A 12,862-nucleotide genomic window follows, 5' to 3' on the forward strand; every position below is an offset into this window, starting at 1 on the left:
AAGTCTTGTAATATCTAGCCCTGGCCCCAAGGCCCCACAGAGCACACCTGTTATAGGTGCCCCTGTGCCCATGTCCTGTCAGGGACTTCCCTGTGACATGGCCGTGGGGGTCTCCTGCCAGCTGGGCCTTAGATACACTCTTCTGTGCCCAGTAGATGATCTGGCTGGCCCTGCTTGCTAGTTGAAATAGAAGCTGGTAGCAGGTTATCCTGCCATGGGCCTCCATCTTACTTAACTGCCTTGGGCCATAGTAAGAGATGGCAATTAAGTGTGACACAAAATGATACCATCATTTGAAGGGCTAAGTGCGGTTGCAGTTAAAAAAGATCAGGAACTTCGTGGCTCAGTGTCCTTGTTCTCACTCAGCTCTGGATCTGGTGGAGCAAGTGAGAGGAGCAAGGGTATCCCAGAAGGACTGGAGGTACCCATGATGTTTCTCATGCAGTTACCTTTATTTCAGGTTTCATGTGTTTTGACATATCTCTAAAAAATAAATGAATCAGAGTGTAGGCTCGATCTGCTCTAGTAAAGAACGGCAAGAGGCCCTGGGCAATCTATAACTGGAGGGCAGACCCTCAGATCCTGAGGCTCTGGGGGGTGGGTGTCCGTGATACACCACCCTTCAGAATGGTCCTGGTGAAGAGAATGGCTCACTAAACAACATTGTTTCCACAGGTGGACAGTGACACCATATGGAATGAGGTGCACTCGGCTGGGGCCGCCCGCCTGGCTGTGGGCTGTGTGGTGGAGCTGGTCTTCAAGGTGGCCACGGGGGAACTGAAGGTGAGTTGGAACCCAGAAGAGCTGGTCTTAACAAGGAGGGGGTAGCCTGCTGGCATTTTCCCTCTGATGGGGCTCAGAACTGAGGTAAGGCAGCTTCCATCCAGAACAAAAGAAGTACACCTCTATGCTGGTGAAAGTGTATAGCTCATATTCTTCAAGATGGGACTAGAGAGCCCTTGATTCTGTTTCCAACTTGCTAAGGAACCCAGTGGGGGAGTGTTCATCTGTGTCAGCTACAATGACAGATAAAGCTGAGGCATTTTTGGAGCACTCATTTTAAAATAACAGTAGCACTTGGCCTTGGTGGGTGCCAGCTGAGTTCTTACACCTGCCTCACATCAACATGGAATGATAAACGCTGGCCTCAGCAGTGTCAGGATTGGAATGGGCAAGAAGCATCTAGTGGCCTTTCATATAACTGGCCATTCCCTGCATGCTGGTGCAGTGGGGTTCCAAAGCCACATATGGAGCTCTTCACTCCATTGTGTCAGAGCCCCACAACTCCTGCTTGCTGATTGTGTAGCCCTCACCCATAGAAGACTTTCTCCACCAGGCAAGTTACGCTGGAAGTTAGAACCCAGATCTGGCACATCGCGCCCTACTCTATCCAGAAAATTCACTCTTTTTTTTTTTTTTTTAATGTCCTTAAGGCCACTATTCATCTCAGGAGAAATACCTTCTAGTGTCAGGAGAGCTGTGAGGCCCACAGTTAGGCTGGAGCTCCCACACTTGTAACCTCCATGAGGAGGCCCCCCCTCCCTTTCCTTCAGATGAAAGATCTCTTTTGTCCATTTCTAAGCAGTGCCTTAAACCTCCTCAAGCTGGAATGTCCCAGCACTTACCGTTACCCTCACAAGGAAAGTATGTGTCTCTGAGAAGAGGGACCTACTCAGGTCACTGCAAGCCAGTTGTGGTGGTGCACACAGTCAGGGAATGGCTCAAGAGGCAAAGGCAGGAGGATCAGGATCCCTAGCGACCAGTCACGTGTCCCTGAGTCCTTGACTATCATAAGAGCTCTGCTGGTTCTCAAGGAAAACCATGGGGGATTTGCCTCCCCTGCTGTGCCACAGTGCCCACCATGAGGGCTAGTACATCTCCACGCTACACACAAGGCAGACGGAGTGGAGCCTGAAGATTGCTAGAACAATCCTGGGCCCACCGTCTACTCTCTGAGAGCAGGCACGGGAACAAGGAGGTGTGCTTGCAGTGTTGATTCTGTTAGAAGGCACTGTCACCATGTGAATTTGCTCTCGGCCTCACCACTGCCCTCAACCCATCCTGAGTGGCCAGTCTTCCACCCCAGCACAGTCATTAGTGGTTGGCTAGCCCCATTGGGCTCGATTAGGGCTTGACCACGTTTTCCTGGTGCAAGTAAGACCTAGGGTTTCTGGCTAAGCATCTTCACGGCAGCAGCTGAGGAGTGGGGCATTTTGCAGAGTGTTAGAGAGCAGACCACACAGCAGTCCAATCTCGGCTCTGAAGTGTTTCTTCCAGGTAGGAATAGAGCTGTGTACTGTCTATTCCTCTGGGAACTGAACTGAACAGCAGTGAGGACAGATGTGGGTGGGTAGGCCTGCCTGGGTCACGCTATCTCCTCAGTGTGAGCAGGGTTCCTCTCCTACCTGTTTTGTTGTTTTGACACAGATTCTCACATAGCCCAGATTGGCTTCGAACTTGCTATATAGCTGAGGCTGCCTTCCAACTGCTGGCTCTTCTGCTGTGATTAGAGGCATGCACTGCCGTGCCCACCTTCTTTTTATATGTGTCCGTGTTTCTGCCATGTGGCTAGGTCACACTAAGTACTGAGTGTACCCCTGAACCCTAGCACATACCTCTTCTGATGGCTTTAGGGCCAGACTCCCCTGACAGGCATCCTTAGGGAAAGAGTTTTCTCAGCACACCCCATGTTCCATCCTTGTTATGGGTCCAGGAAGCAAGAGACACTGGGGTCTGATGTAGATTCCAAATTTGCTGGATGTTTTAGAATACCTTTTCTCATTCTTCTTCCCATCTGCTGTCATCTACAGAATGGCTTTGCTGTGGTTCGCCCCCCAGGACACCATGCTGAGGAGAGCACACCCATGTGAGTGGACACATCAGGAAGGGAGTATGGGGGGTGAGGTCTGTCTGAGTGCCCAAGGAAGAGCTGAATGGCTCTTTGCACACTCCCTGGGGTGTGTCACTTTGTCCCCTTGCCTGCAGCTGAAGGCAACATGCACCTTGAGAGCCATATAGCAGTTAGGGTTATAGGCACTGAGGCTTCCTTGCTGGTCATGAAAGACTGGTGGTGGAGTGGAGTTGGAGGGGAAGGCCTCAGGGAGGTTGGACCAGAGAGCCATCCTCACGTTGGGAGGGGCCATCTGGGCTCACCCATCAGACTAATACAATACCATGCTGTTTCCTAGTGTCGCAGTCAGACCTGCACAGCATTTCCTGTGTGGTATTTAGCTGAGCTGCTAGCCAAGTTTGGTATAGGCAAGGCCATGGCAGAGTCATGTCCACAGGCCACTGTCTGAACACCCTGACTGCCCATCCGTTGAGGCTGGAGACAAAGGAGGGTAGCTCACCACAGAGCTCGCAGACCCAGCACTGTTGATGCAAGCCACATCAGATGCAGACCCACTTGGGCAGAGTCAACAGGCACACCAGGCCCCGGCAGCTGTAAGCTTGCTACCTGCAGTACGTGTTATTGAAGGCAACTGGCCCAGAGCTGTGCACCTGGCTTCTGGGTGGAGTTAGCAAGAGGAGGTCCTTGAGTTGAGCCTGCAGAGAGGAGTAGCCACTCATCCGAAGGAAGCAAAGAAGTGTCCATCAGGGAAAAGGAAGGACGCACAAGTGAGTGTGTCCTGGAAGCCATGGGAGCAAGGTGGATTTGAGGCTGTGGGGCGACCAAGGGAGCCTGAGTCACATGGTCACATAGGGAAGGACAGAGCTAGGCTAGCAGGAATCTCCTTCTGGTACAGAAAGTAGTGAATCGCTAATAGCATGAGCTTTAGGTTTTTGTGGCTTTGCCTGAAAAACCATGTGGCTCTACATGCCCCCGAGCACTCAGGTTCCACTTCTGCACCGGTTCTCCTGAGCTATAAAACCCACACAGGGTTCTAGCAGGGCTCTTGGTAAGTGTGCTGCTAGGCTGTTGCAGTACAGTTCTCTGTTCAGGAGGCCAACCTCGTGAGAGCTCTGGATTCCAGCACATTCCACCTGGCACTCAACATCAAAGGGCAGCCTGAGCTTCTGCAGAAACAGAGGCTAAGACCATATTCATGCTTACCTCCTCCCTATCTCAGCTTATTTTCTTGGTTTCTGAGTAAGGAGCTCTAAAATGATGCTAGTCCTTCAGGTGATTATATATAAAGTTGGCAGGTGTTTTGGAATATTGAAAGAGAATAAGCAGCAGAAACAGGCACCTGCTGTTTTGTGAACATAGAATCCCCAAGACATCAGTGTTGGGGTGTAGGTGATAGAGGATGTTACACAAACAAGGTGAAGCTCATTTCCTTGGCATGGTGCCTTGTAAAGCTCCAACCAGGAGGTGAAAACAGGGCATCCAAATGCATGTGTACTGCCTGTGTGTGTCTTCTGTTGTGATTGTGTCTATGTACTGGAAGGTAAATGTCTGTGGTCAGCTCTGTATATATGTATGTCATGTGTGCATACTTGCGTGTGTGTGTGTGTGTGTCTGTATACATACATGTGCGTGTACATCTGTATGGTGTGTGCAAGCATATCTGTTGTGTGTGTCTGCATAGTACTTGTGCATCTGTGTGTTCCTATGTATGTGTCTAGTATGTGTATATTTGCCTAAGTGTGTGTATCTGTCATATGTGCATGGATGTTCTTAGATATGTGTGTGGTTGGTATTTCTTGTGGGTGGGTGTCTTCTCTGGTGCGTGCACTGACGTGTGTGCATATGTATCTGTGGTGTGTGGCTTGTGGGTATATTGCCTGTGTCTGCTTGTCTGTGTGTCTGTCACCTCTGGCATCAGGCAAGGACCCTGGCTAGTAGATCAGGAACCAGCCGTCCTGACCAGAGTCCAAGACCTGTCACCTGGCACTCCGGGTGCTCTGTTGGGAGCTGTGCAAAAGCAGGTAACTAAGGCCTCTGTCCACTCCTCCCCCTGCAGGGGTTTCTGCTACTTCAACTCGGTGGCAGTTGCAGCCAAGCTTCTGCAGCAGAGGCTGAACGTGAGCAAGATCCTCATTGTGGACTGGGTGAGTGCTGTGCCTCCCAAGGCAGGGCTAGAAAGATTATGTGTACTTGTCTGTGTCTCTAGTGGAAGGCCTATGCCCTATTAATCTGGGCCCAGGAAGCTGAACTTTCTAGAAACTGCCTAAGAGATTGGAGAAGTAAAGCCCTTATACAATAGGAGTTGGCTTTAGGGCTTCCACAATTGACCTTGCCAGTCATGGGCTCAGACCTACCTAGAGTGTGCCCAGGTTTGAGGGCCTCCCTGCCCCACAGTAATGGTCTTTACCTGCCTATGGTGTGCCCAAGATTGAGGGCCACTGCCAGGGCTAATCCTTGGCATCATCTCTCCAGAGGTAGGAATTTTGGAGGCCATGTTCATGCTTGACCTTGTGTTCTGACTTAGGGACATGGGCCTGTCCGCCCACCTTGTGATGTCCAAGACTGAGGTAATTAAAACTCCCATCTTCCTTTGTGACATTCCACTTCTTCAAACTAGACTGCCCAGAAGTGCACACTCTTCCCTAATAACTAAATTTCAAAAGTAGCATACTAATTCATGCATAGACATTCAAGTGTGTACCTTATTATCCCTTTTCAAGCTCTACGTGAGTCTGTCATTCTCATTTTGTGCTGATGACACATGCTGTAATTTTTAAGGAAGAAGAGCAGGCATATCAAGTGGGATTTTCATTCATTTTACAAAGATCCTTCTCAGTTGTGGAAAATAAACAGCAAACCAGGAGGCCATGTAGCTCCTGGGTGGCAGCAGGGTGGGGATTAGACAGGCAGGGAAAGGGCTCCCTCCCTCCTGCTGAACAGCAGGGCCAGAGCCAGAGGGGAGGCAGAAGGCTGCATTGCCGGCAGTCTTCCGAGTACATAGGGCTTGTGCATAGGGCCAGCAAGCCCGCCACTGCCCTTTCTCAGAGAAAAAGAGAACTTCGAGACACTCGACGGCCACACAGCCATGATGGTTATGTCCTGGGGCATTGTCCAATGTACAGGCAGTGCAGGAGCACTGAGTAAGCAGGTGGCCCATGTAGACGCTGCTGAGTCTTCCCACAGCCATGACATGCTCACCAGGGCCATGCCTTGTGTTGAGGCCCACATGAATGCTGCTGTGATGCACTTGCCATGCACAGTGGTGCCCAGGGCCTCCTTCCAACGGGGAGGTAGGTGAGTGGGTAGTGGGCACTTATTCTTCTTCTTATACAGTCACACTTCTGTGTCCTACGCTGAGTGCAGATTAGCTCTGTGGAGAAGAGATGACAGCAGCAATTTCTCCTGTTGGAAACAATGGCTTGCACTTTTTACATACACCGTGGTATAAAGCAGGGCCACCCGGCCTGCCTGTCCTGAGGACCCCTTCATGTGGTTTAGGACAAGGGTGGCCACAGGCCTAGTTGAAGACCATGCTGCCGCTGGCCTCTCTTTTCTTGGCAGCATGTCAGGGTGGGTCCTGGACTCTGTCACAGCCACACAGGTTCATGTACTGCCGCGTACCCGTGACAGGGAGCACCTCACGTCCTTAGAGGGTTCACGTCCTGCTGCACACCCGTGGCAGGGAGCACCTCACGTCCTTAGAGGGTTCACGTCCTGCTGCACACCCGTGGCAGGGAGCACCTCACATGTCCTTAGCAGGTTCGTGTCCTGATATGCACCCATGGCAGGGAGCACCTCACTTGTCCTTAGCGGCCAGCTTGCAGACAGTGGCTGCCCTGATGGAGGGTAGGGAAACAACTCAATTTAACAGGCATAGGAGAGACTCTGGGCCTGGTGGGAACCCCAGACGCATCCCTTTGCTGGAGTCAGGAATGCATCCTGGTGCTCAGAGTTAAAGATTGACCTAGATATAGATTCTGGCCTAGTGTCTCTGTGTCCCTGTACCTCTACATAGGCCTGACCTACCCAGATCAGCATGTAGGCCTGACTACAGGTGGCAGTGTTCCCTCAGTCGGGTGGCTGCCTGAGAACAGAGCTGGACAGTGAGAGCCATGCTCCAGCCCTGGTCCTCCCTGATGTGGCTTTCCTGGTTTCTCAGGATGTACACCATGGGAATGGGACCCAACAGGCCTTCTACAGTGACCCCAACGTCCTCTACATGTCGCTGCACCGCTACGACGACGGGAACTTCTTCCCAGGCAGTGGGGCACCAGACGAGGTAAGTGGAGGGCGCAGGCCTGCTTGGAGCCAAACACTGGGGCCATCTAAAGGGTAAGGGAGTTGCTGACCATACCTGGTTGCCACAGAAGCAGGGCTTCTCATTTGCTTCAGCCCACATAGCCCTTTTAGGCCCACACCAGCCCAGATTCCATCCTGTGTCACTGGGCCTGAATTTTGTCTCAAGTACAGTGAAAGACCGCACATCATTCCTGGTTCCAATCAAGACATTTGTGCACAAGCTTGGGTGCCGTTTCTTCCAGGAAGCCCACTGTTCCACACCATGCAACAGCACTTCTATCTGGTACCCTATGAGCACCCTTGGCCAGCACACCCTTGTCCCCCTCTGTCCTCTTAGCATCTCATGTTGCATGGTGAAGTCTGGAATGTAGAGACCACCTTCTCCTGGATGGAGGCCCTGCAGTACGGAGCAGCTTGTTCTGTCCTGGGGTGTTCTTTGTAAGGGGAAGGAGGTGGGAAGTGTCAGGAGTCCTTTGTCCAGTAGAGGCCTGGGCCTGTTGACCTCCAATCACATGACACACAGTACAGATGACAGGAATATCATCTCAAAGGGACTGAGTTGGTCCCTTCTATGGCCCAAGGACAAAGGACAGTTCTTGCAAGTACCGATGGAAACTGTTGATGTCATTGATGTAAGTGTCTGACTCTGGACTGGGCAGCTTCACTAATGAGCACATGTGGAAGTTCAGAGTTCCCTGTGGGGATGGGGGACTACAAACCTGACACCCCTAGATTCAGGTGCCTTTCAGAAATTCTGTGACAGGCATTTCTCTCCTTGTGGCCACAGGTGGGCACAGGACCAGGCGTGGGCTTCAATGTCAACATGGCTTTTACAGGCGGTCTTGATCCCCCCATGGGAGACGCAGAGTACCTGGCAGCCTTCAGGTGAGTGCCCCCATGTCCCTGCATCCCCCAACATCCATCATGAAGCACAGAAGATGCTGTCTCTGCTGAGCCAATGACAGCAAGTAGGCTGTGGTTCTGCACTCGGTTCATCCTTCAGCTGCCTGCCTCCCTAGTTCCCAGCTCGTGTGTGCATCTCCAGTGACCACAGGCAGGCTGGGGCTCTGCACTCGGTTCATCCTTCAGCTGCCTGCCTCCCTAGTTCCCAGCTCATGTGTGCATCACATAATGAACAGGACTCACTGGTCTTGTCAGCGAGGGAGATTAAGGAAGGACTTGCTTCAATGTAGGAAAGTACTATGAGTCATTATCTCATTTCTTCCCCAAACCATTTGTGAGATGATGTAAAATGGAAAAAATCATTTCTTTTTTATATAAAAATTGGAGGTGACCCCCCCCACCCCACTCACTCCTGCACACCATTACTTCTGTTGCTCAGCGTCTTAAGCCATGCTGCAACCTGGGGTTGGTTTTGTCATCATAGTGCTCTTCTTACCTGGATGCAGGCCAGGCTGAAATCATTCTTGCAGCCCTGACTAGATGGGTTGGCTGGGTCTGCTGGCTTCTTGTTTTATCCTGGTAGCTTCCTCAGCTATGGTGCAGTGAGGAGGCTCCCAGTGAGCCTCCACAGCCTGGAGTGCTTCCAGGCCTGATGGGCCTTCAGTGTCGTAGGGCACATTGTGCACTTTGGGTCAACAAAACCTTCAGGAATATTTTTTGCCTCTTTTTCTAACTGAGGCCATGTTCTGATCTCTACATATACAGTACATATGTACAGACATGTGCTTGATGTGTGAGTAGACATGTGAACATGTATCTGGCATGTCTGTGTGAGTGATGTCTTCATGCCTTTGCATGTCTCTGCAGTGTATTTATGTATGTGATTACATGCCTGGCCATCTGTGTACACGCCTGTGAGGCATTAATCTCTGTGGATGTGAGCACACTTGTGTATGCCTATATACAATTATATATGTTCATGTCTTCGTATGTGTGTCTCCAGTGGTTGAGACATATCTGTAAAGTCTTAAGTGCTCAGTGGGGATGCTGGATAAGACCATGACGAACATCTTGAAACAGGCCTGTCCCAGTTCCCATTGAGCATGGCTGAGGTCTGATAAGGTCAAGGCCTGGCATTTGGGTATGAAATGTCCTGCCATTTGGTGGTTCATAGAAGTGACAGATCCTATCTGATTATGCCACAAAGAGTTGCTGTTGCTGCTCACCAGTGGTCCGCCCTGTACAGATGGGGCAACTCAGCTTCGGTGGAGCTTTCTTATGAGCCCTTTAGTTGTCGTTGATGTTTCTTCCTAACACGTGGCATACCTCACTGGACTTCCCCAGACATTGGAACGCTGGAGCTAGGAACTGGGAGGTGCCATGCATCCCTCACTGACACTTAGCACTACTCACGAAAACTGGGCCCTCTGCAAGGAGCTATGAAAATAGTGTCCGTGGCATGACCGGGGTAACACTGCCCAGTAACTGTAGACTTCCTTTCAGAGTAGACACTGCTTGCAGCCTGTAGGGAAGATGGAGCCCTGAAAGTGACAGTGCCACAACTGCCCTTTATTCACATCAGTCCTTATAGCCAGATGACTGGGCCTGCTCTTAACCTCCAGGTGTCCTGCTGTTTTGTCCCCCTTCAAGGAGCATTTGCCAGGTGTGCCTGTAGTTCTCTGAACCTATTGTGTGAGTCAGAATTCTGGTGCCCCTCCCAGATCCTGTGCATATCAGCCCTCCCTAGAAGTAACTTCACTAGCTAGCCTTTAAGGCACATCTTTTCTTCCCAAGCTGCCCTAGACATCTGTTCTAATGTTCTGCCAAGTGTGTGGATGATAATCCCTTATCAAGGGCACCTCCTAAAGCTCCAGTCACTTTGAAAAGGAAAATTGTTTCAGGGTTTATTTTTTATTGATTTAAATGTAAAGTAGCACTTTGAAGTTTACAATTTATGGTCCCTTAGGCATCGGTTGTTGGGAGAAGGGTCAGAGGCTCCTCCTTCCCTTTCTTCTTAAATCCCCCCCCCCTTCAGGGCCCCTTGGGACAAGGCATTCCTCAAAGGCCGCACCTTGTTCTTTAGACCCCTGCCTGCCAGGTCGCATTTTCAGGGGATCAAGCCTCCGATGAAGAAAAGATAAGAAAATTGCTCCTAATGAGATCCAGAAGTGGCCAGCACTTTCTCCTCAGGCTCACAGACTTGTAAGAGAAAAGGGACCATAATTCAAACCAGTCCCAGTGCCAGACACTGCTTTGAAGTTGGTGGAACACAGCAAGCGCTGTGGCTGGAGGTAGACAGTGCTACACTGTCCTTAACCCTCCTGTGTTTGTCCTTAGTGGCCTGGCCACTCATCAGCAGTGATGCAAACAGATGCAAGGCCAGTCAACTCCATGATGCAGCTTTGCAAAGATGGCAATGAAGCTGATGTTCCAAAGCGGTAACTTTAATCCTGAGGAACAGACATAATAGGCTTCTAGTGGAGCCAGGGACAGACCTTATCACCAGCCTTTAAGATGACCTTGATGCTGTAAGAGCTGTCAATGCTGCTGCCTTCATGAAACCGCAGTTCTGTGAGGGTGCAGGAACATGCATAGCATTAGGCTTTAGCCATTAATTTATGCACACTTTGGTTGCACCTACTGTTCTGATCAGCCTTGTTCCTGAAGGACATGCGAACACTACATGGAGAGTTGATGCAAACCACCAGGAGACCTTTTCTCAAGGAGTTACTCTCCATAAGACACAGCTCGTGTTGCCCTCTGTAGGAGGATATCTGAAGACAGTGAAGGGGGATTTAGAAGTCATCGTAGAGGCTGAAACTCCAGCATTGAGAAAGCCTGTGTTCTGCCAGCCTTGCTTGACCTGCCCTTGGGGCATGTAAACAAGGGTTAACGCATACAGAGAAGCACAAGGGATCTCCAGATCATCTGGGGCTTGGTCAGCATTGAGGGGAAGAGGCTTTCCCCAATGGAGCTGCTGACTGCCCTGATCCTAAGGGGCTCCTGAGTGGTCTACTTAGTGAATCCTACATACTCATCTCCTGTGGCCTAGGTGAAAAGCCAAGTCCCATGGTCCAGGGTGGAGCCAAGTGACTCATGGTGCAAATGGTGATAGAGCCTGGAGCAAGGAGCTGCCTCACTCCGCAGGGACAAGCAGCAGTATGGAGAGGAGCGTAGACACGCCCTCAGTGCACAGGGTCCAGCACTGGGCTGCAGGAGGGTTAAGGTATGGGATGGAGACCTAGGAGTATAGGTTTGGGGGTGGGGCAGGCAGAGAATGGTCCAGTGCGGGTATTTGAGGAAGTATATGTCGGAATCTGTTGACCCAGGAAAGACCATTTCAGTGGATTAAAGCAGAATGTTTTGGAAATAAGGTAGTAAGGGCACTACTCCTCTGAAAATGGGATAGGAACTATCAGAGGCCCTGGTCCAGGGAGGATGGGACAGGCCAACACCATGTAGAGGCCAAATTAAGACTCCCACTAGCCCAGGTCCAACTACCTTGTGGGTCCTCTGTGGTCTTCCACCTCTACATGACCTGGGATTGTTCTAGTGTGGATGAATGAGAGAGGTACTAAGAAACAGGACCCATGGAGGGAAAAGGAAGCCCTGGAAACTGGGCCATCAGCCAATGGGGCTGCATTGGAGAACAGGCAGAGATGGGCGAAGATAGGGTGGTGTGTTAGGCACTTGGATCACTTTCCTACATGACACTGGCCCTTGTGCTAGTGGCAGGACTGAGTGATGAGCCACAGATGCAGATGCCTCTGGATGGGGCATCCTCTACACTGGACTCGGGTTAGAGAGAGGGCTTCAGTGGCTTTCACCAAAGGATGCTGTAGGGGTTCCCAAAGCACAAGAACTGAGGATGCCCTGCAGCATAGGTGTGACCTAAGGTCAGGCACCCCTGGGAGTAGAGTGGCTCCAGGCAGGTTTGGGGAGAGACACAACCCTGGGCTAACTTCAGTGAGACAGCTTGTGTCTGCGGCATCTTTCAGTCACCAGAACCCTGTGGTTGTTGAGATGGTTTCCCCAGCACCCACACAGCTGTTCTATATGAAACTGGATCTGTTGATAATAGAAACGGCGGCTCATCAGCTGGCCTGGTCCAGAGTTGTGGTCTCTGGCCTTAGAGAAACAAAGACAAAGGGACACAAGCAGATGGCAGCTGTCTGTGACAACACTGAGTGGCTCTTGTGTGTCAGTCTGCACATTGTGGGCGGATCTGTATGCGTGACGCCCCGAAGGCAGGAGGCCCCCCCCCCAAGGTCCATGGGTGGCTTAGTGACTTAGAGTCCTGTGGTGATCCAGGCCCTGCTGTGCCTCAGGGCTGCAGTCATACGGCCTCTGCCAGCTTGCTATACTCTAAGCCTCCGCTCAGTCCTCGGCCTGGTAGGTTATGCAGAGATGGATTTTCAAAAGTCCTTCTTTGCAGATGTGGGAACCTAACTGTTGTCCCTCACTGTAATTGGAGTCAGGCGTGGGTGGCTATGGGCATGCTGCCTGTGTGTATCCTGCCCTCTGATGTGCCATGAGGGCCTACAACTAGAACCCTGGTTACATCACATACTTACGGTCACCCTTCCCAGCACAGTGTGGGCATCTTTACTGCCTTCCTGTACCAAAGGGTGCATCTTTGTCACATGCCCATCTTTCTCAGAGAATGGCCCACTTCTCCTACCTTCAAGAACATGGCACCTCATCTGTGCTGGGAAACGCTAGTGCACATCTCCTGTTCTTGCTCAGGTGCCCTGCAGATGACCAGATGATTCTGTGGAAACCAGAGGGGAGGTCCAAAACAAACATTTG

The 12,862-nt window shown here is 51.1% G+C and overlaps 1 protein-coding gene across 7 annotated transcripts in view; it reads left to right on the forward strand.

Annotated features, from left to right (window-relative positions):
- Positions 1-12,862, forward strand: part of Hdac4 (histone deacetylase 4) — a 303,466-nt gene that overhangs the window by 261,652 nt on the left and 28,952 nt on the right. For all 7 annotated transcript variants that reach the window (XM_045146718.1, XM_045146721.1, XM_004667834.3 and 4 more), the window contains exons 18-22: positions 676-783; positions 2,811-2,866; positions 4,908-4,995; positions 7,011-7,130; positions 7,938-8,035. In XM_045146718.1, coding sequence (XP_045002653.1) covers positions 676-783; positions 2,811-2,866; positions 4,908-4,995; positions 7,011-7,130; positions 7,938-8,035 — 470 coding nt within the window. The remainder of the gene's footprint in view (positions 1-675; positions 784-2,810; positions 2,867-4,907; positions 4,996-7,010; positions 7,131-7,937; positions 8,036-12,862) is intronic.

This window comes from Jaculus jaculus, chromosome 4 (genome assembly GCF_020740685.1).
Source record: "Jaculus jaculus isolate mJacJac1 chromosome 4, mJacJac1.mat.Y.cur, whole genome shotgun sequence".
Taxonomy (NCBI): Eukaryota; Metazoa; Chordata; class Mammalia; order Rodentia; family Dipodidae; genus Jaculus; species Jaculus jaculus.